At 37.3% G+C, this 24,089-nt stretch overlaps 1 protein-coding gene across 1 annotated transcript in view; it reads right to left on the bottom strand.

Annotated features, from left to right (window-relative positions):
• BARD1 (BRCA1 associated RING domain 1) overlaps positions 1 to 24,089 on the bottom strand; it is a 75,405-nt gene that overhangs the window by 20,352 nt on the left and 30,964 nt on the right. Inside the window, exons 5-7 of the mRNA XM_030852830.3 lie at positions 17,141 to 17,221; positions 15,270 to 15,442; positions 5,181 to 5,289 (exon numbers count right to left, since the gene is read on the bottom strand). Of these exons, the coding sequence (XP_030708690.1) occupies positions 5,181 to 5,289; positions 15,270 to 15,442; positions 17,141 to 17,221 (363 nt within the window). The remainder of the gene's footprint in view (positions 1 to 5,180; positions 5,290 to 15,269; positions 15,443 to 17,140; positions 17,222 to 24,089) is intronic.

The raw sequence follows: 24,089 nt of genomic DNA, 5'->3' as shown, positions 1-24,089 counted from the left end.
AGATTAGAGAAAAATTAAACTGACTTTCAATTGACACAAGCTTGGATTTCATTCCTTAGTTTATCTAGTAATTTCCCAAAATTTCCATTGAACCTTAATGCTCAATGCATTTGAATAACTGTTTTCCTATTTCTTTACCCCCTTCTCCCAATAAAACACTACTTGGGCTAGCTGTCTATACCCAGAATGTCTTGTTTCCTTGATTCTACTTTTTTTTAATAAATTTATTTTATTTATTTGTTTTTGGCTGCATTGGGTCTTCGTTGATGCGAGGGGGCTTCCTCTAGTTGCAGCTAGCGGGGGGCTACTCTTTACTGCAGTACGCATGCTTCTCATTGCGGTGGCTTCTCTTGTTGCGGAGCACGGGCTCTAGGCGCGTGGGTTTCAGTAGTTGCGGTGCGCGGGTTCAGTAGTTGCGGCTCATGGGCTCTAGAATGCAGGCTCAGTAGCTGTGGCACACAAGCTCAGTTGCTCTGCACGGCATGTGGGATCTTCCCGGACCAGGGATCGAACCTGTGTCCTCTGCACTGGCAGGCGGATTCTTAACCACTGTGCCACTAGGAAGTCCCTCCTTGATGCTAAATTGGGTCTCTCTAGGGTTTTACAACTTCATTCTGTCACCAGTAAGCACTCCCCCCTTTTTTAAAGTAACCCAAAATACCCACTTAAAATGATCAATTCTCTATCTCCCCCCCCACTAACTTATTCCAATAGAGTTAAACTCAACTTGGTCTTTTTAATTTAAACTGAGATTACATAAAAAATTAAAGAAAACTAAGACTTCTAGAACAGCACTGATCTCAAAGACAGAAAACAAAATTTTAACACTATAACAGTTACCTCTCGAAACCAAGAAAGTGAAAACAGACAAAGGAATACCAAAGTTACATCAGACCCACCAACAGTAGTAAGTCAATGCAGCTTATGAAAAGGGAAGTGATCTAACAAAGACTAATATTTTCATTTTAATAGAAAGACTTAGAACTTACAGAAGACAAAAAAGACAAGAATAAAAAGGAGGCACCAATGGATACCGTTAAAGATTAGACATGAAAGATTCAAAGAAGCAACGGGACAGTGTTTTCAATAGCAGCCAACAGAAATTTAATAAATGAAATTGGAGTGAGAGTTAGCCAAAAGCTACCTGATAGAAAAGCAATGACCCAGCAGATAAGAAAGAAAACGTAAATCAGGACTACTGTATTACAAGATAAAAAGCCAAACATAATATTTTAATTTTCAAACACCATACAAAGGGTCCTCCTAAATGTATGAGTGTATATGTATTCTGGACATCTGGGCTCTCAAAAGTTCCACAGAACATAAGTGAAACACTGCAGGTATAATTACCAGTATAGTTCAGCAAGTAGATTGGAGAAAACTGATATTTAAATATTCATTTCACATATCTGAGTAGTGATACCAATTTATCCAGTCTGATGCTGTACAATATTACACATAAATTGTTGGCTACAACTGTAAACAGACTGATCTCAATAATTTATTCACTCAAAATACATTAAGTAAGATTCTAGTATGTATTTAAGTGTGTATTGTAGACATTTTTAAAAACATTTCTATAAAAAGTTTTTTTAATGGCAATATTCAACACTTAAAAGTTTGGCTTACTGAATTACTTCTTTCTCTAAGGTTCAAGTTGCAAAGGTTTTCCTGGATATGCTGTGCACACACCACACACATACTGACATCACATTTCTGTCCACTTACCTTTCCTATTCACTAAATTATAAGATGAGGTAACCATGCCTAACCTAAACACTGTAAACACTCCGTAAGATGAAAATAGTTGTCTACTTTATCGATCATGCAATTGCTATACAATGATAATATTAAAAGACAGCATTTCAAATATTCTTGTCAGTTATACAAATAAGTGCCATAAAATAGCTCTGAACGGAACACATTACTTTTCAATTTATATAACTCCACTTCAGCTAAAGTAGTTCTCTGCACGAAATAACAAATGAAAGGATATCAATTCTAAATATAGCATATGATACTATTTCCACCAACCTCAGGAAAGCACCAAAGTGGGTCAAGCATTTTCCTATCCAGTTTCTAAATTAGAATAAAAAATAGAAACTGGCACTAATTTTTCATAGTTAAGGAAAACTCTTTAAAAAATGAATAAAATTGGGCTTCCCTGGTGGCGCAGTGGTTGAGAGTCTGCCTGCTGATACAGGGGACACGGGTTCGTGCCCTGGTCCGGGAAGATCCCACATGCCGCGGAGTGGCTGGGCCCGTGAGCCATGGCCGCTGAGCCTGTGCGTTCGGAGCCTGTGCTCCGCAACGGGACAGGCCACAGCAGTGAGAGGCCCGCGTACCGCGGGGAAAAAAAAAAAAAAAAAAGAAACAACCCTTTCAACTTAAGGACATTTTACCATTCATTGTCATTTCCTTAGCCAACGATCTACCATTAAGATAGCAAATAACGATATTCATAGGCTATGTCCATGTGACATGAAGAAAGTATAGGTTTCTTACATTTAATAAAAACAGGATCGTAATTGGATAGCTGAATTAAAAGGAAGATTGCCACTCTCAGATTCCGATAATACCATAAAGATATCTTTATTTTTGACATATCTAAAATAATCCTTTCCCAGATTTTACATAAAAGAAACATTGGCAAATGACAACTTATTTATGTTCTGCCAGCAGAGTTCAAGTCCAAATGAATAAAGTGCCAATTTATAGTTAAGTATGATGGGACTGAATGAATACTGACCTAAGATTTAAGAAATTTAAGTTCTAATTGATCCATTAAAAAAGTTTTTTTTTCCCTATGGCTGGTTAACCCTGGGCAAATCACACTACATCTCAGTTTTCTCATTTATAAAATGAGGAAATTAAACTGCTAATTTCTAGGTCTTCCAATTCTATAGATGGGGCACACTTAAAAGGCTTAAGTCTAGAGCAGGACATTAAGAGTTTTCAAAGTATAAGGGTAACCAGCCTGTGACAGCACCTATGACCACCTCAAATTATAAACACTTTCGGTGACCTCCTTATCTTAAACAATGGGGTCAATCACTATTCCACTGCCCTCACTAGACAAGAAGTCTTCTCTGAACAGTTCTAGATCTCAGCTCATCCTTTTCTCTCATTTTCCCCCATCTGAGCAGTTGCTAAGATACAGTGCGTCCACCATCCCTGTCTCTCTAAAAGCCCTCATCTCCTCTCCACACACCTCCTCCTTCCCCCACCACTTGTAGTTCCAGTCCTCACCATTTCACTCCCACTTCAATAGCCTCCTAACCAGTCTTCAGTCCCGGCCTGCCCCCAACTACCCCCTGCAGAGTCCCATTCCACTTAGAGACACGCTGAAGGCGCCCCACTAACTGGGGAATAAAGTCTAAACTCCTCCACAGGGAACTCAAGGTCTTTCACAACCTCTTTACCTCCAACTGCTCTTTAACACACCTCATGCTCCTCTAACACTGAACTCTAGTTTCTCAAATTTCTAAGTTCCTTCGTGTCTCTGTTTCTCTGACCAGCTGTCCCTTAGATTTGTCCTGCCATCCCTGCTTCGTACACCTGATTGCAGCAAGCAATCAAAAGCCATTCCTCACTCCCTCCACACTAAGAGAATCCTAATTTTGTTCAGACACCCACTCTTCAAGGACTGACCCTATCTTCAACCGTGATGTATGCCAAAAACAATTGTGTGACCAGTCCTGACCAGTAAGACATAAAAGGCAAGTCCACTGGAAGGCTTCTGGGAAAGGTTTTGGTCCTAACGCTGGACACTGTCACATCTGGAATTGTGGCAATTATCCTGCAGCCACTAGGAGGGAGATTAGTGAGGACAAAGCCACCAAGCGGAGGATGGCGAAGTAGAACAACAGAAATAATTTGGGTCTTTGGTGCAGCCACGTAATTGCTAAACTAACCAAATTAAGAGCTATCCTATATTGGGATTATCGTTACATAAGATAATACGCTGTCTTTAAGCATTTGCGTGAACGTTTTCGTTATGTGCAGCCACTAGCACTCTATTAGATACCCTGTTAAAAGTTGTACCTTTAAAGGCTTACTTAAACACCTTGTCACCTTCTCTTCTGATCCCTCCTAAAGTCAGCTTCTTCCTTCATGATTCTACTGTACATTTTCTATGGCATGTATTACAAATTCACTGCAGTGTGTAATAATTTTTTTTACATCCATATTCCCCACTAAACTAGAGGTTCCTAAGGAACAGGCATTCTTTCCACAAGGCAGTAAATAGCACCACCATCTTCTCCACTATTAATTCTACTCCTTCTCCACACTTTGTATGTAATCCATCCAAAAGTTCTGGTGGCATTAACTCAAAAATACATACTAATCTCATTACTTCTCATAATCTCCACTGCTGTTACCTTAATCCAGGACGGTATCTTTCTCCTGTCACAAAGAAACAGTCCTAAGTAATCTCCCTGCTTCCACTCTTGCTGCCACACCATGTTTCTTGATTAGAAAGCAGCTAGAGTGAACTTTCTAAAGCATAAATCAAATCATACCATTCCTTGCTTTAAATCCTATCAATGGTTTCCCATTACTCTTAGACATGCCCTATTCACTAGCAATAATGACCCTCTCTCTAATCTTCAAATACACCAGGGTCATCCACTGAAGGGCCTACATACTTGCTGTTCCCTCTGTTTGGACACTTGTCCTCCAGACATTCACCTGGATGCCCGCTCATCGTCATTCAGGTTTCAGACCAAGTATCGGTTCTTTAAAGGCCCTCCTCGATGACCCAGCTAAAACAGTGCCTTTTTTGGAGCCCCCATTCTCCACTCTGTTACACTCTACAAGATCTGCTTCAAAGCACTCATTTATAAGTTTCCGAAATTATTTTATTAGTTTACATATTTACAGTCTTTTTCTTTCCTAGATCTCACTAGAATGTAAGCTTCTTGAGAATAAGAGTTCTATCAGTCATATTTATTGCTGTATGAGTGCTGCCTAAAATATAGAGGGGGCAGGTTAATAAATATTTGTTGATTTATTCTGATTATGTCTTTGAACTTGAATTCACAATAGCTACTACACAGAAAGTGCTCAATAATTGGTGAATAAAAGCAGTTTGCTAACTGGAAATTTTGTCATTATGTTTGTTTTATAACTGATTTCAATAAAATACATAAATTTCCCAAAGCTAAAACCATACTCACTACTGAACAATGGCTAGTTGATGATGATTCATTCTTCTCTGGTAGCAGCAACAGCGATTTCATATTTTCACTGTCTGTATAATCCACAGGCCGCAGACCAAATATGTTACTGGTAAAATAAGTGCAGATGGGTTTAAGTAAATAAAATGTGTGATTTGATTCTTAACTAAATGAATACACTAGTGGAACAACTTTTTCAACTTCCTTAATAATATACAATTTTTACTAAAATAAATGACTCAAGAATTCACATAAGGCATAAGGATCAAGTACCACAAGCTGCTGAATAGAAAAAAGATATAAAACTTCAATTTGACACCAGACCTTTATAGGGAGTATTTCTAACTGAATTTATTGTTACTTACACATGAAGTTTTTCACAACTCTGTATTCTTGTGTATTCATATTCATATTTTAAAATATAGCTTCATAATCATTAATCACTATGGGGTGAGATGCTTTCAAATGCAAGTAAAAGTCATTTACTGTAGCTATTATAGGCTCCATAGTCTATATAAACAAATACAGAAATTAGATAAATTCACAAGATAGGAATTTAGATCCACTAGAAGGAAAACTATGCCACATGACAAACAATTTAATAAAGTAGTAAACAGGGCACTTTTTAAATTAATTTTACTATGTATGTACACTATAATCTACAATAATCACAGCCATCACAGAGCAAACTGACGTGCTGCAGAGAACATGCTGACGCAGAATTCCCAGCATGCGCTAATTCACGAGTCACAGAATATTATACTGGAAGAGACCTCAGAAACATGGTACAATAGTTATTTCACAGATTAGAAAACAGAGAGAAAGGTTCCAATGACTTGACAAGGTCACATTTTCCTTCCATTCATTCCAACAATATTCCATATTGCCCATGACTAGTCTTCCAATCATAAATTGTTAAAACTATAGCACCATGTCTATTATTCCACTTCTTTACATATGGTTTCAAAATGATTTTAATTTATTATACCATGGAAGAAAAATTTTCTAAAATGAACATTTCTTTTAAAATTTTCTGTTTTTTTAATATTACATGGTATCTATATAATGGTCATTAATGTTCATGTAAAAAAATGCAGTGTGGGGGCTTCCCTGGTGACGCAGTGGTTGAGAGTCCGCCTGCCGATGCAGGGGACACGGGTTCGTGCCCCGGTCCGGGAAGATCCCACATGCCGCAGAGCGGCTGGGCCCGTAAGCCATGGCCGCTGAGCCTGCGCGTCTGGAGCCTGTGCTCCCGTAAGAACCAATGAGATATAAGGTCTGCACAGAGCTCAGTGGGGCAAAAGCAGAGGAAAGAAAATAGGAAGAACTTAAAAGCCTGGTGAAGCTGCTTATATGTGAAAGGAGAAAGAATAAAAGGAGGTACAGAAGTAGAATGAGTCTCCCAGCAGAGAGTAGCGAAGGCCTTGTGCGAAGGCGTTGAAGTGAGCTAGTGTGGCAAATGAGAAACACCAAAAAATTTAAAAACAAAGAGAAGAGCAAGAAAGACAGAAGAGAAGAAGGAGGAGAAAGACAGAGAGAGAAGAGAGAGAATGCACAGAAGAATGGGGTGTTCTGGAAATGTAAGCTGTGACCAGAAACAAAAAGGATGGTACTGAAGAGGTAGACTGTCTCCTTAGGGCACAAGAAACCCTGAACAGCTCCCTAGACGGTTGTAAGCAGAAGGGATATCATCAATAGAGCAGGGTAGCTAAGAGCTAGAGTTACACAATCAGACGGCCTGAATTTAGATTCCAGCTCTGCCACTCAATAGTTGTATGACTTTAGAGGTATTTAACCTCCTATGTCTCTGTTTCCTCATCCGTAAAATGAGAATACAACCTACTTCGTCAGATTAATATATGAATTAATGTATATGTAAGGACCAAATGAATTAATGTATCAAAAGCACTTAAAACAGTGCCTGGCAGATAGTAAGTGCTCAATAATTGCTTGCTATTAATATTAACAGACTGGCATTTTGGGGGAGACAGATACAAAATGAAGATATAGGAACATAAGTTACATCTCCAGTGTTGACCTCTTCTCTTTATTTTCTCCAATTTTATGACATACTTCATGTATGCTTTGTAATGACAATTTAGATATACACTAAAGGGAAGGACAGAAACCTGGTTTCTTAGCAACATTAAAATAGGAGTAGATTTATGTTTTCCTATATGGTACAACATAAAAGATAAAAAGTATGAACGCACAATGTAAAGATAAAAAGTATAAACTAGATGACTCTGAAAAGTCCTTTCCTCACTAGGATTCTTTTTAATCACTAAGGCTAATAAAAAGGAAGTTTAACACTTCAGCTTTTTTTCAGGAGTTTAACATTTTGGCTTTACCCCAAAGGTAGAGTTCAGAATATAGTATAGCACTTCAATGTCCTCTTCCCCTCAAGAATGATAGAATAGACACCCACCTACAACTGTGCCCAAGATGAGTTTTACCACCAGTAGAAGGGGAGAAGGAGAGATGGGCAAATTTAAACTTGCACTTGCACATATAGATCATTCAATCCCAAACACACACGCAAAAAGGTTTTTTTACTAACGCTAAACCTATCATGCATGACAGAATACCAAGATGGTCCATGATGAAATCCTTTATGAACAACTATGAAATTGCAAACATAGATTTTAAGTTTTCAAGTCACTTGAATTGCGGTGAAGCAAGAAAAAGCAGAGAAATTCAAAAGAGCAACATGTTTTTTTAAAAGCTATAAAACATAAATTATCTGTTACATATTAATTTTTTAAACATTAACTAGGGCAGTGGAATAATTAGTAAGTCCAATGGTCTATATACTATTTTCTAATTAAGAATTCTACCTCCTTGCAAGGAAAACTCTGTTAATAGCAGACCAAGTAACAAATCCTAAACTCTGTATTTCTGTTAAAAAAAAAAAAAAAAAAAAAGCATATGATATTCTCCAAACACTCAAAATAGTTCTGATGTGACTGGAATAGCTTTGGTTTTAAGTTCACACTGGGATGCACAGAAGGCAGTGCAGATGGATAGCCAACGAGGTTTTGAACAGTTATCAATAAAAATATTCTTGAGCAACAAAGAAGTATAGAAGATATGAACCTTATTCTCACATCTGAAGTTAATATAGAACAAATTTTCCTTCTTAGGTAATGGACTCTCATTTTAGTCCTTAAGAAGTAAATTTCTCATGCAAAACACAAGTAAATTCAGAGTTAAATGAATTAACACTGTATTCAAATGTAAGAGGCATTTAAAAAACGCCAAAGTTTGCACAGCAAAAGCTCAAAGCACATAAGAAAGTACTCCAAGCAAAATGTGACTTTAAGAAAACAGTAAAGTATTAGAATATTAAAATTAAATCAAAATAAAAGATAAAGTCAGAAGTACACATATGGCCTCAGCTAAAACTATAAAATAGGTAAACTTTGTATTATAGTCCACAGGGACGATTTCAGAATAAATTTAATGGGATAACAAAAAGTCCGTTTCTCTTTAGTTCCTGCACTCTATTATTAATACATTAGTATTTCAGAGTGATAACAACTAGTAACCAAATTAAGAGAGATCTCCAAATATTATACAGTATGAAAGTTATCAAAATAAATAATGTTATATCAGGTTGGAGACAAGGGACAGGGGATGGAAAACAGGAGGCAGGGTGGGAATTATTTCTGTAAGATACTCCATTCACATCCCCCAGACCAGAGAAGGTGGAAAGCATCCTGATTATTTTTAAGAAGCTGTAAGTATGATTTTCATATCAAAATCTGAGGGCAAAAAATGAAACCTAAAAACCAAACCATTCTAACTTACACCTATAGATGCAAAAGTCTTAAATAAAACCCTAGCAAACTAATATAAAGTATTTGTTTAAAGAATAACACAATACACTAAGTCAAGTTTATCCCAGGCATGTAACATGGTATAATATTTTAAAATATGTTAATGACATCAACAGGCAAAAAGTCTAAGATCATCTCAAAATCACTTAATAAAATAAAATAGTCTTGTTTAAAAATGGTAAAATAACTGGGAGGAAGATTTTTTTCTTTAATTGAAGTATAGTTGATTTACAATGTTGTGCTGTTTTCTGGTATATAGCAAAGTGATTCAGTTATACATAAATATATACACATATATATATATTTTTTCATACTCTTTTCCACCATGGTTTATTATAGGATATTGAATACAGTTCCCTGTGCTATACAGTAGGACTTTGTTGCTTATCTATTTTATTTATAGTGGTTTGTATCTGTTAATCCCAAACTCCTAATTTATCCCTCCCCCATCCCCTTTCCCCTTTGGTAACTATAAGTTTGTTTTCTATGTCTGTGGGTCTGTTTCAGTTTTGTAAATAAGTTCATTTGCATCATATTTTAGCTTCCATATAAAAGTGATATTATATGGTATTTGTCTTTCTCTGACTTATTTCACTTAGTATGATAATCTCTAGGTCTATCCATGTTGCTGCAAATGGCATTATTTCATTCTTTTTCATGGCTGAGTAATATTCCATTGTATTTATACATATACCACCTCTTCTTTATCAATTCCTGTCAATGGACGTTTAGGTTGATTCCATGTCTTGGCTATTGTAAGCAGTGCTGCAATGAACATCAGGGTGCATGCAGCCTTTCAAATTATGGTTTTCTCCAGGTGTATGCCCAGGAGTGGGATTCCTGGATTATATGGCAGCTCTATTTTTAGTTTTTTAAGGAGTCTCCATACTGTTTTCCATAGCAGCTGCACCAATTTACATTCCTATCAACAGTGTAGGAGGGTTCCCTTTTCTCTACACCCTCTCCAGCATTTATTACTTGTAGACTTTTTTATGGTGGCCATTCTGACTAGTGTGAGGTGGCAGGTACCTCACTGTGGTTTTGATCTGCATTTCTCTAATAATTAGTGATATGGGTACCTTTTCATGTGCCTGTTGGCCATCTGTATGAGAAGATCTTTATTTTTAATATTGATTTTAATAGTGACTTATAAACCTACAATCACTATTTTTTAAAAATGAGAATAAAACAAGCATGCCAACTATCAATATTATTTTATAATATTGTTCTGGAAACTGTGACAAAGGCAGTAAGAAATAAAAGTTAATAAATGACCATTAAATCCTTCAAATTAGGTGTTGGCTAGGTATAAGAGAAACACACTAAAATCAACAGCTTTCCTCTATACCAGGAATAACAAGTTTTATTTATTAACAGAATATCCACTTCACCAGGGCAACAAAAGGCTCAAATACCTAGGAAAATCTCAATAAATAGTTAGTTCCATGTGTATACAAACACACATATATAAAACAGATTAAAAACTTGACTAAGATGTATAACAGAAGACTTAAACAAACAGAGAAACATACCATGGTCCTGAGTGAGAAATCAACTTTATTAATCCACTATTATCTATACACTTACCCAATTTTAATCAAAATCATAATAGGATATTTTTGAAACTTAACATAGTAAACCAAACTTCATGTGAAGGAATAAATTGATAAAAACAGCCAATTCCCCCTCCACCCCCCACTGCTACTGTCACGACTTTAATTCAGACTCTCATCACTTGTACCCTAGATTATTGGACACACCTCTTCACTGAACTTCCTGCCCAGTGTGAAGGTGAAAGTTTTCAACTTAAAATTTGAACTCTAGGGCTTCCCTGGTGGCACAGTGGTTGGGAGTCCGCCTGCCGATGCAGGGGACGCGGGTTCGTGCTCTGGTCCGGGAAGATCCCACATGCCGCGGAGCGGCTGGGCCCGTGAGCCATGGCCGCTGAGCCTGCGCGTCCAGAGCCTGTGCTCCGCAACGGGAGAGGCCACAGCAGTGAGAGGCCCGCGTACCGCAAAAAAAAAAAAAAAAATTGAACTCTTTAGCACACAAGGCCTTTCACTGCTTCTGCCCACCTTCTCTGGCCTCTCATCTCATCCTCCTCCCTCCCTTCATTCCAGTCTTGTATCAGCTCCTAGAAGTGAACCAACAAGCAGTCTGGCCGTAGTACCTTAGCACCCATCATCCTCTCTCTGAAAAGCCCATCCTCCTATTCTTTTTCTTCAAATTCAGCTGAAGTGCTACTTCCTCTAGAAAGCCTTTCATGACATCCTCTAGTCATATTTCTAGCCCCTACCCTGGATTTTCACAGAATCTTGGGGCATTGAGCTATGAAGGCCTGTATCATACTGTTCTGTAACCACTAATATAACTGTCTGTTCCCTCCTACTAGAATACAAGTAGCAGGTAAAACAACTGGGGAGGTTTAAGAAGTAAAGGGAGTGATGGAGAAGAGAATGAGAAAACCTAACAGCATTTCATTGGAAACCCAGGAAAAGAAGGCATCTAAGTAGAAAGAAGACTTCAACTTTGAGATAATAAAGATTGCCAAAATGTCTGTTTTAGAGCTAAAGAATGCCATTTAGAAATTTAGAATAAGCAAAAGAACCCTACTTATCTACAACTTCAATTAGTCAAAGTACCAAGCCCTAAAGAAGGAAAGATAAAAGAATAGTTTTTGCCCTTTCTTCTACTACTTTCTTCTACTCTAAGAGTAGGGAGAAGGTCTCTACTCTTCTCCCAGGGATGGAAAGAGTCTAGTCCTGGTTATTGAGAAAAGAGATACATTAAGAGTAACAGAAAGGGCTTCCCTGGTGGTGCAGTGGTTGAGAGTCCACCTGCCGATGCAGGGGACACAGGTTCGTGCCCCGGTCCGGGAGGATCCCACATGCCGCGGACCGGCTAGGCCCGTGGGCCATGGCCGCTGAGCCTGCGCGTCCAGAGCCTGCGCGTCCGGAGCCTGTGCTCTGCGACGGGAGAGGCCCGCATACTGCAAAAAAAAAAGAGTAACAGAGAAAAAAAGAAAAGCGTGTTTGCCAACTCAGAGTCTGGAGTCTGAGATATTAATGGCTTAAAAGGAACAAGAACTTCAGGCAAAAAAAAAAAAGAGTAGTAAGAACCCTAAAACCTTAAAATGCCAAGGCTGGAGGAATTACTTTGGGAAATTATTTTGTGATCCCACAAAAGGTAACATGGGTGCCTAATGGGCAAGAGACTAACAATTCTGCTCAGGGAGCACATATCATTTACTCTGGCATCTACCAGGAACCCATTCTACCGGCCTAGACAAGGTGCAGCTTACGGAAACTTAGTTTTAGACATTCTCTTCACAATTATAGTCAAGTTGGGAGCAGAAGGAAGCAATTCCTATTTTCAGCTCATCAGCCCCTTTTATCAAGAGAGGAAAAAATATACCGTCTTTTTATGCATTCGAACACTTACTAATTCACTCTACAAATAAATGTGGGTACAGACTACGTTAGGCACTCGGCAGGGCCTGGGAGAGCAGGCACGATCCCTGGTACCTAGAGCATACTACCTAATGAGAAGATAGTAAGAGGCAGGTGCACTACCACCTCTGGTCTATGACTGGGAGGAAGCGTCACATACAGACAAAGGATTCGGGAAAGCCAGCCAGAAAGAAATGATACCTAAGATGAAACCAAAAGAATGAGAAACTGACCACCAAAAACGAATACTCCAGACAAAGAGAAAGCATATTTAAAGGTTAGGAAGCAAAACAGCTTGGCACATTTTAAGGAAATAAAAATTTAGAAATGCTAGTGCAAAAAAAAGGCTGAAGGAGAAGGGGGACAGGAGGAACTGTGGAGAGACGGGTCTGGAAGGATGAGGAGAGCCAGACCATCTGGGGCCCTACAAACCATGTTCTAAAGTCTGACTTTTATTTTAAAAACATTAAGAGGTGCCAGTGAAGGGTTTTAAGCAAGTAAGTCATTTGACCAGAATTGCATATTTTTAAAGTTCTTGGGCTGCTTTATGAAAAGTAATCTGAAAAGGAAACCAGTTAGTAAATGGCAAAGCCAATCGCGTCAACAACTACCACAAAATAAAACAGAAAGCAGAAAACACAGAAAATACTTAAGTATAATGACCAGTAGTCCACAAAATAAGGATGTTTAGAACAGCTCCCAACCTGTTATACCCTAGATTAAATCGACTCTTGCATTTGCCCTATAGTTGCCTTACTATCCTCTATCCAACATCATTCCCAACTTCTGTCACCAAATAAACCTTCCTTCCCTACTATCCTAATTATATCAACCAGCTCTCTGGAATGCAGTAGCCACTTGGCATATGTGACTATTTAAATTAATTAAAATACATTTTAAAATTTATTTCCTCAGTAGCAATAGCCACATTTCAAGTGTTGAATAGTAACAGATGTCTAGTAGCTACTGAGTGCCCAGCACAGATAACGGAGCATTTTCATGAGTGCAGAAAGATCTACTGGACAGTGCTGGGCTATCGATGTACCTAAAACTGCCACTTCACTACGTAAGCCTACTGAGAACAACACAGCTATCTGAGAAGGCACCTGTGAAAGCAGACCCGCTCACTGTCTCAGGCCCTCACCTTGTGTATTAATGGGCTTCACGATGTAGTGAAGAATCATGGTGCACACACCATAAGACAGGCCCTGTGTTTTGGCTCATTAATCCTCACTATGCTCTAAGGAAACAGAAAAGCAGCCGGCATCACCCATGTTTTATAGGTAAGGACACCAAGGCACAGAAACTAACCTGCCTGAGGCTATAAAGTCAATAATGGAGTCACAAATAAAAGCTGGAATCCCTAATGTCCTGACTAGTCCTCCATTCATTAGAGTAGTCATGGCTGATTTAAGAACCCATGAATAGAAACTATTCTGTTTCACCTGACCCAAGCAACCACTTGCTCTATCAAATGGATTGCTATGCCCACAGGAGGGTCATATCTGTTAGATATGTATATATATGTATATATACACACACATACATGAATACATACTGTGTATGTGTGTGTATGTAAAAAAACAGAAAAATTGAAAAATATAAGATATGTATTCCCTGAGCTTGCCCTATCTTATTACATGTGATGGGAAATAAAGGATATTAAAAACACCTACAGGGCTTCCCTGGTGGCGCAGTGGTTGAGAGTCTGCCTGCCAATGCAGGAGACATGGGTTCGTGCCCCGATCCGGGAAGATCCCACATGCCGCGAAGCGACTGGGCCCGTGAGCCATGGCCGCTGGGTCTGCGCGTCCGGAGCCTGTGCTCCGCAACGGGAGAGGCCACACAGTGAGAGGCCCATGTACCAAAAAACAAAAAAAAACACTTATCAAAACTAACAGCACCAAGGTATGGTATATTCCTGTGTTATTAACTTGTTTTTCAATTACATTATATGATTACCTATAAAAAAAATTACAACCTAGAAGCTCTGCATTTTGTGATCCTTATTTGACTCTGTAACCAGCGTTAAGTCCTGACTTTTGTGTGCTCCTTCCAAACCTGTAGAAGTAATGCTGGCACAGAGAGGCAATTCTTGCATTTTCATTTCAACTACCTCGTTAACTGAAAAGAGTAAAATAATATATAGGGAGACATGAACCAAGTTAGAGATTAAAGATATAAAATCCACATACAGCATTTGCTTGTGACACTCTTGAAAACAGCAATTTTAAAATGCAGCCGCCAGCATTCACTAATGTGTCTCTCTGCCCTAACACTGCAAAACAATTTACCCAGAGCTCATTTGAATGATGTAAAAAAATCTAAGAAATAATTTGACTGCACTTGCCTAACATCTGAATTCTTACATATTTTAACCGTGGTTACACTAAATATGCGGGAAAAAAAAGGAGAAAAGGAATAGAATATTTAAAACAATTCTAAAGTATTGGGAAGCATACAAAGTAGTTATATGCTTCTAATTCTTGCCTTATTAATAAGTATGAATCACTTCATATAATATAGAAACTAAGTGAATTTTGCCAGAAAGTCAAAGCTTCCAAAGTTAACTTGACAACTCTTTCTGAATTAAAAGAGCAAATCTCCCTCAAATATGTAAGTATCATAAAGGAAAAGGGCATGAATGCTGATTTTAAATCCAGAATATAATGGCCACATCTAAATTTAGTTGTGAAAGAAAACAGAGCCATCAACTTGGGTAGTAAAGTCTCTGTTTCATCACAGACCTTGATTCAAGAATAAGTCAGCGAAAAAAACAGTTTTTAAGTTGAACTACTTACACCGCGCTCCTGGAGGCTCCATAGGAGAGTAACAGTTTGACTATATCCACGTGCCCATTCTTGGCTGCGTCGTGAAGAGGTGAGTCATTCTGATACCCAGTGGTGTTCACCAACGCCTTGTGCTGGAGCAGCAATTCTACCACCTTCAGGTGCCCGTGATTGCAGGCTTCATGCTAATTAAAGAAAAAGAAGAGTGATGAGGAAGAGCAATGAACAGCATCATAACAAAACCACGCTTCAGAAAAATAAATGTGAACCTCAATCAGTAAATTGGTTCTTACCTAAATACTCGTACTAAACCATAAGTTGTTGACAGAGTAAAAGCCACTATTAATAGTCTTTATGGTAAGATGCATGGCGATCAAGATTTATGCAATTCATGGAAAAAGATTTTTTTCATTTGAGCCTTGGGTCAAGCTCTCTTAATTTGGAAGAAAATATAGCTTTGGGCCAATTATGGCTCCTAAATTGTTCTACAGTAAGAAATCTAAAACAAGAAAAAAAAAAACACAGAAAATATTTAACAACCAGATCATGCATAAAATCTGAAATCCTCCAAGGCTGAATAGAACTCACCAAATCAGGGGCTTAGCCATAAGCTAAGCGGTGCACCTGCATGTATACATAAGCGCCCAACAAAGTGAATATCCTAGAATGAGTATTTATAAGAAAAGCCTCTCCAACTGCTGAAGCTACAGATACTGTATGGCTGGTGCCAATGATAACAGAAAAAACACAGAGTAGGCACTCAAAAAGAGCTTACTGAATGAATGTTCAAAGATGCTTTACATGCACATCTTTCCTTATGTTTAACGATCTGCTAAAAATGCCACTATGCTGTAGTATTCTAATAAACCTCTGGCATGCCATACTTTTTAAGTACATACTTTGAAATCTTAATAGGCGATACACCACATTAAATGTCTGTAGGTCTATTTCTAGGAGAAAGGGATCCAAATAAGGCATTAGGTCCTCTAAATCACTCACCAACTTCTACTACAGTTTGCCTGAGTGGCTTAAAAGAAAAATTAACCATTCTTTGAAAAGGTTTGCCAGCCTGTGGAGTCCAAACAACAAAGTGACTCTGATCCAGAATAAACACTCCCAGCTTAAAAAATTGGCAAGAAGTCATTATATACAACTTTAAAACCCTATGTGCACCTATTCTAATGAGACTCTCTCAATTTCTGTGAATTTACAGTTCACAGAATAAGGGCATCCACCTCATCTCTTAACACTTCTATGGCTGCATTCAAGCCACATGTTACTGTCCTAATGTAATTAGCCGATATAGCACTTGTTCCCATGTATTTGTACCATTCTTTTCCCAGACTATCCTTTACATTTTTTTTTTTAGTAATAATAAGCAAAGACTTTAAAAAATGTTTAACATGAGCAAAGATTTCTACTGCCTCTGTGTGTCATACCCTAGATAGGGGATAAGTGAGACTAAGACAGATCCTCGATAAGAATCACTGCCTTGTGATACATTGCTACACCCAGTTCCTCCGACCTCTCTTTGTTCCAAGAAATGTGGTTCCAATGACATGCAATGCTGCAGAATGGAGCCGGATGTCAGCTGTAGCAGTTACCTCTCCATAAATGAGCTAAATTCAGCAATATGGTGTAACTGGATTCTTACATCTAAATGTAGTCAGTCAAAAGGTAGCCAATTTTTCGCCCGTCACAACAGAAAAGCTAGATAAAACATAATCATTTACTCTTATTTGTTGAAAATATAAGTTCTTCAGATTAAAAAGAGATTGTATATGTGGTAGAGGATGATATATAGGTGACTATACAACTATAAACTATAATAACTATAAAACATAAACAGAATGATAATAAAAAAACAAACAACTAGAAACTACCAATGGTGTCCATCCAGCATGGTCTTTAACATTCGGGTCACTTCCATTTTGTAAGAGGTATTCAACAGAAGGTATGTCGCCCTAGTAGAAAAATGAAAAGGTAGAAAGAAATTAAAAATCATCAAGGACAGAAAAAAAATATTAAGATTTAAGATTTTACCTTCTTCAAGATAAAATTTAAATCTTTTCTTTTCTATGCCTATTGCTCGTGAGTCAATAAATGGTAAGCTATGTATGCATGGGTTGTTCTGAGGTACCAACTCATCAAAGTCATGTGGTCCATCACTGAATACAGAGTACAAAATCTCTGCTATTAACAACCTGTATCAAAATTCATTTCAAAATACCAAGGACACTAGCCAAAGATCACCTGATCAAAATGAAGTTTTTAAAGTCACCATTTCATTTGTGAAAAACATCCTTTCTGAGCACACATGAAAATGGTTTCTGATTTCTGTTTAAAACAAAATTAAAGCCAAGAGGGCTGCTCAGTGAAACCAATGTTAGAAAGCCAAAAACTGTTGTCTTATTGGCAGTTAATCCACTTATCCTCGAAATAGTTAGTTTATATTTATCTTATTTGCTCAAAGATATTTTTTAGGCAAAAGCAAAGCTTATTTTCTCCAAAATAACTGACAGCTTACTCTGAAAAAGGCTGAATAAATAAAAGTCACATATGACAAAAGTTATACATGCCAGTGTTGTGTGTTGAGAAGAGCTTCTTTAGGGAGAAGGACATCTCCTCTCTCCTACCACTCCCAGCCCCAGCACTCTTCCGAAATGAGTTTTTCTCTATTGGTTTGAAAATGTAGAAGTCACTAAGTCCCCTAAATACAGTAACATTTGCTTTTATTGGATTGTTTCGGACTACCTCTCAAATACAGCAAATCTTAAGATGGTAGCTTACTCAGTTTTCTAAAAAAAACAAACCTGCATACAACATATATTTTTAAGATCCTAAATTAGCAAAATGACCTTAAATATTAAATGGGCCTAAAAAAACAAGTATTCTGTATGTTTCAAATCAATTGCCCCACTTCCAATAAAAAAAAATATTTCCCATAGTTCCTTAGAGGTACAAATTCTACACCTCTAGCACAAGTTAACATACACTTAGCACCTTTTGCACTATATTCAAGTCAGTTCCAAATGAGCTCAGGAAAATCTGTCAAGATACAAATTTGGTTTTTTTTAAACGAACCCATGAATATTGGGGCAGATGAACTGCCAGAACCACACGCATTCCTGACCTTCAAAATGAAAGTATCCACAAAAAAATATATGTAAACCTTCTCAAAAATGTCCTCAGTCTAATTCTACATGGCAATCACAAAAACATATTAACCTAAAGAAGCCTGTAAAATAATATAAACACAACTGTGGAATGGAAGAGTCCCATAGACAATTAGTGACGATTCAGAAGCTAAAAGCAGAATCTCTTTTCAGGTTGCTAGCCAGTGGTATTTTTCTTTCATGTCACCTCTTCATATTATCAAAGGTGTCTTCTGTTAACATTTTACCCCTATACTTCCCTGAAATGTATAGCTGATTTGCAAATTGCTTGCTTTTTATACCCGATCTGCTTTTTCCTCCCTAGTACTTAAAAGCTCGTCATATTTTCTCCTTCTACTTTATGTAAATTTAATGTCATGCACATAAATAAAATTATGATAATTAGATAGGGTCCACAGTAACTGCGTAAGCTTGAACCAATATAAAGTTTCCAGGAAACAAATTAACTTCCGCTTCTGATTTCTTTAAGTTACTTTCTTCTCAAACAGAATATTTTCTGAGTAATAAGCACTCACTTTTAGGCTTCTCACAACTTTAAAGAATAATTGAGATTCTCTTAAAACCACAGGGGGGGAAAACCATCTAAGAAAAAAGTATTTACCAAAGCTTATAAAAAATTTTAAACAGACTTGGTGTTTTCAAATAAAACCTTAAAGGCTGAAAACAAGGGAACGTGAGTGTCATATTGAATTTTCTTATTGCTAACCTTTCATTCATAGGAAATATTCTTCATACATGCATATGGCAGTAGTATAAGTTAACTTTCCGAAAACAAATACACACACACACAAATAAAACTTTTTCCTTATAAAGGTTAGCTCTTCTAAAATACTATTAAGAATAAATATTTTTATAAAAATAGTACAGGATATTACAATTAAGTACAATAATGATGACTTAGCCAAATGGTTAAGCTTTTCCACATAAATGAACTAACCAGGTACCTAAAATTTCTCCTTTTAGCAACTAGGTGTTGTTAAAAAAAAAGTTCAGTCATCTGGAATGGAGCTCTAAAGTTTATTAAACATTTTCTGGGTGTCTTAGTTATTTACTGAATAAAATAATTTCACAGATGACTCGGACAACCTAGCCATCGTGACAGTAAGTTACTGGTATTTCAAAGATGGTGGGTGACAAAGGGAAAAATGGAGACTGACTCCAAGAAGTGCTCTAGAAATTGAAATCTTGAAAATATCACAGATGCCAGTTTGCTTTTGAGTCCTTTGTTATTGTCTGAGGAAGCCAGTATGGAGGATAAGTAATAACATGATTTTACACACAATATAACATGACTGCCTTAAGGTATAATGAATGGTTACAAAGTCAAACCCTAAAGGAGATGCCTCACAAGGGATTTTCTCTCTACCTAAGAAATCCTCATCACCTTTGTTATGTTAGGCACACCATCCCTTGTAAGTTGCCTTCAAAATATTATCTATTATGTCTGCACCTTAAATACATCATGGCATGTCAACTTCAAGCCATTCTTCTATTTCTAATACATTCACTGCCATGGCATGAATTATGAGTAATCATTACCATTTGAAGAACCTGTGCTAGAGAACTTTGGGGCAGTTTATTCCAGCATCAACAAATTCTAAAGCAAAGGTGAAAAAACAGAATAACAAATCAAATTTTTCTCTCTGTATAATGAAATGTCAAATACTAAGATTTTTCTTATTAAATCAGAAGAATAAACAATGAGTGTTTATCTTAGTTTCTAGTAGGCATAATGCTTCCTCATAAAATCTCTTGTTTATAACATAATGTTCTCAAAATCACTTTAGCCATAGGTGACATAGATATTCAAGTACAAACATGGGGGCATGAAGAGAGCACAGTGAATCTCAACTTTTGTTCTGGTTGAATAAGGATACTCACAACATCCCAGACACAGTATTAATAAATATTCTGCTTGAAATTCCATAGTGTAAGAAAATAAATGTATAAATAAAGAATTCAAGAATAATCCTGTCTAAGGTATGCATGCAAATGGCACTGAATGTCCAAAAACTAGTTGGCTGGCCTATAAGCCCATGATTCTGAGGAGAAAAGGATCTGAGAACTGAGAACATAAACATTATCTGCTGATGATATAGTAACTGTCTACATTCAGGCAGCCTGAATATTTAGGCAGTCTGGATATTTAATAAGAGACTTCTACTGCCAAGTACGGAGCGTTTCAAGATAAATAAGGTTAACAGATGCTTTACATTAACCCAAAAGTCCCACTTCTAGGAACTTATCCTAAGGATATGCCTGCTCACATATGAAACAAAGATTGCTCACTGCAGCACAGTTTATAAAAGCAGAACAATGGAAACACAGGCATCCATCAGTAAGGAACCAGTAAAATAATAAAAATTCATGGAACGCTATGCTACAATAGAATGTACAGAAAAGTGTGTACTAATATGGAAAGCATTTACTTATATTAGTATAAAGAAATTCACAAGAAAGGGCTTGTCAGCAAGAGGGTGGCTGAGGACAGAAATGGGAGTGAGGCTTTCCACTGTAAATACTTTTATTCTTATTTTTGAAGCATGAAGTTATTACTCACATTTTGAAATTACATTTTAAATGGGCAATAAACTCCACATAACCACAAAGTCAAACTGAGGAGTCATATAATAAACAGAAAGCTAAAAACATATAAATGCAAACAAAACAATGTCACCATAGAGGAAAAACCAACTCTGGGAATTCTGTAAAAGACTGATTCAGAAGGCAGGCTATAAGCTAGATTTTGAACGTTAGATACAAAGGATCATGAGGGAAAAGGGAAAGATTCAGAGGAAAGGATATAAGAGGCAGAAAAAAGAACATGTGCCAAGTATTGGTAGCATTAAAGTTCAGTGTCAGAAGAAGAGGGTTCAGATCATGGCTAAGTGGGAAAATCGCTCAATTATTCAACAAATATCAATCTATTACATACCAGGCAGCGTTCTAGACACTGAAGACAGAACACTGAACCAACAACTCTTGCTCTCATTCTGAAGAGAAAGACAGGAAACAAAAAGATCTCTAATAATGATGTCAAGAAATAATAATAGGAAGAAAAACAAAACAAGCTAAGCATATGGCAGAGACTGCTATTTTATGTACGTTCAGAAAAGTCTCTCTGAAGAGGTGGCGTCTGAGCAGAGGTCTGTAGAGGCCATAAGGAGGACTGTGGATTTTATTTTAAGTGAGCCGGGAAGTTATTGGTAGGGCAGCACAGAAAAGACAAGTTATGGCTTTGGTCAGATGACTTTGGCTGTTATACAAAGAACTGAGTGCACTAAGTACAGAGGAAAAGCAGAGAAGGTAGTTCAGTGATGTGGATGAAAACTGACAACACCCACACTGCCACGAACAATGTCCACGTTCTAATCCCCAGGGACGTATGACTATGTTACCTTACACAACAAAAGGAACTCTGCAATGTGATTAAGTGTACAGACCTGGAGGTGGGGAAGATTTATCCTGCACTGTCCGAGTGGCTCCCATCTAATCACATGAGTCCTTAAAAGCAGTGAACTCTTCCCGGCTGGGGCAGAAGGATGGAATACCAGGACTCCACCTGCTGCTGTCAGCTCTGAATACAGAGGAAGAGGTCCACACACCAAGGAATGTGACAGCCTCTAGAACCTGAGAAGGGCCCTCAGCTATAAGCCAGCAAGAAAACAGGATCTCCGTCCTACAACCAGAAGGAAGTACACAGTTCCTGCCAACAACCCAAGTAAGCAAGGAAACAGGTTCTCTCCTAATGTCTCGAGAGAGTAGCATAGCCAACGAACTGATTTTAGTATGGTGAGACTCATACCAGGCTTCTGGCCTACAAAACTGTAAGAAAATAAATTTGCCTTGTTTTAACTCACTAATTTGTGGAAATTTGTTATGACAGCAATAGGAAACTATTTCAAGTGGTTAGGACAAGAAAATACAGGTAGCTTCCACTAGGGTGATAGCTATGGCCAACAAAGATGCCCAGAGGTAGGTCTGGGGCAAGCTATTAAAGAATTTTATTAATGATGTGACTAAGTTCAAAGATCATTCTATAAAGCCATCACTGTAGCAAGGGAAGCTAACTAGCCCAACAGAAGAGTAAAACTACTGTGGGGTTCTCTGCCCTCAGTGTATCCACCAGGCATGCACAGTGTAACAGTGCACACTTAGGATCTGGGGGAAACATGGAAAATGTGGACACTGCATGTCTATAAGATGTTTCAGGGGAAAATAACAACTACAATAACAACAACAAAATCTATCTTTGACAGCAAAAAACCTCATTTGTTCCGGCTACCTGCAAAGTCATCAGGTCTGTATTCATGACCCAGCTGCAGTAACTCTTTCCTTTTCCCTGCTCCTCGTTCCATGTTATAGTGCAGCTGACCCTTGAACAACACAGATTTGAACTGTGCGGGTCTGCTTATACACACATTTTTTTCAATAAATATATTGGAAAGTTTTTGGAATATTTGTGACAATTTGAAAAACCTTGCAGACAATCCAGGTAGCACAGAACTATCAAAAAAATTAAGAAAAGTTAGGTATGTCATGAATGCATAAAATATATGTAGATAATAGTTTATCCTTACATAGACATAAGGTGATATTTAATATAAAATTAATAATGTGTTAGTCTTCTTACTGTTTTATAACTTTGCTCTCAAAGAATTACATTACCATACAAGATGCCTCTCTGTACAGCATGCCTCTCTCTTGTAATTGGAGAAACTGCCCATTAGCCTATCATCACAGGTAAGTGGTTTTTAAAAAAAACGTAATGATGTTTCCAATACTGTAATATGAATACGACTGTAATAGGCCATAAAATTTTGTGATTCATTTATAGTATATAGCTAGGCTACAGCGATGCAACTCTATCAATTACACTAGTCTACCATAAAGCAATCATATTGCTGCTTCTTATCAATGCATGAATCATTATACATGTAAATAAATACGAATTTCTTCTTCGCAATATCTTTTCATTTTTGATGTCTAGTGTTAGGAATACATATACCAACTACAGTGTTTTGTATCATATAAGACAACGTTGATGCATGTACTGACAGACGATTCATCTTATAAACAGATGACGTAAACTTATGCTATCTAAATGCAGTACAGTACCATAAATGTATTTTCTCCTCCTTATGATTTTCTTGATAACATTTTTCTCTAGCTTCCTTTACTGTAAGCATACAGTATATAATACATATAATATACAAAATATGTGTTAATCGACTTTGTTTTATCAATAATGCTTCCAGTCAACAGTAGGCTATTAGTAGTTAACTTTTAAGAGTCAAAAGTTATACGAAGATTTCGACTATGTGGAGGTCAGCCCTCCTGACCCCTGCCCTGTTCAAAGGCCAACTGTAGCTTTAACTTTAGAGCCACCTCAAATCCTTTTCTGAAGGAGGTGGACACAAAGCATAAACAAGACAGCAGGATTGCAGCATTTGGTTTTCAAGTATGCACAGATTATTCATTCTCGGTTGTAAACAAAAAAATTAGGATAGAAAATGAAATGAATACTATTTATAAAAGGATAAATATACTGATAAATCCTTTGATTTTTCTTCAAGTATTTGTTTGATTATTAAAATCCAGCTGAGACGGGGACATGCATTCAACTTATAATAAATTTGTAAAAGAGGACATTATT

The sequence above is a fragment of the Globicephala melas genome, chromosome 7, assembly GCF_963455315.2.
Source record: "Globicephala melas chromosome 7, mGloMel1.2, whole genome shotgun sequence".
Classification (NCBI taxonomy): domain Eukaryota; kingdom Metazoa; phylum Chordata; class Mammalia; order Artiodactyla; family Delphinidae; genus Globicephala; species Globicephala melas.
The sequence above is the reverse complement of the archived record's forward strand: the minus strand, read 5'-3'. Positions and strand labels throughout refer to the sequence as shown.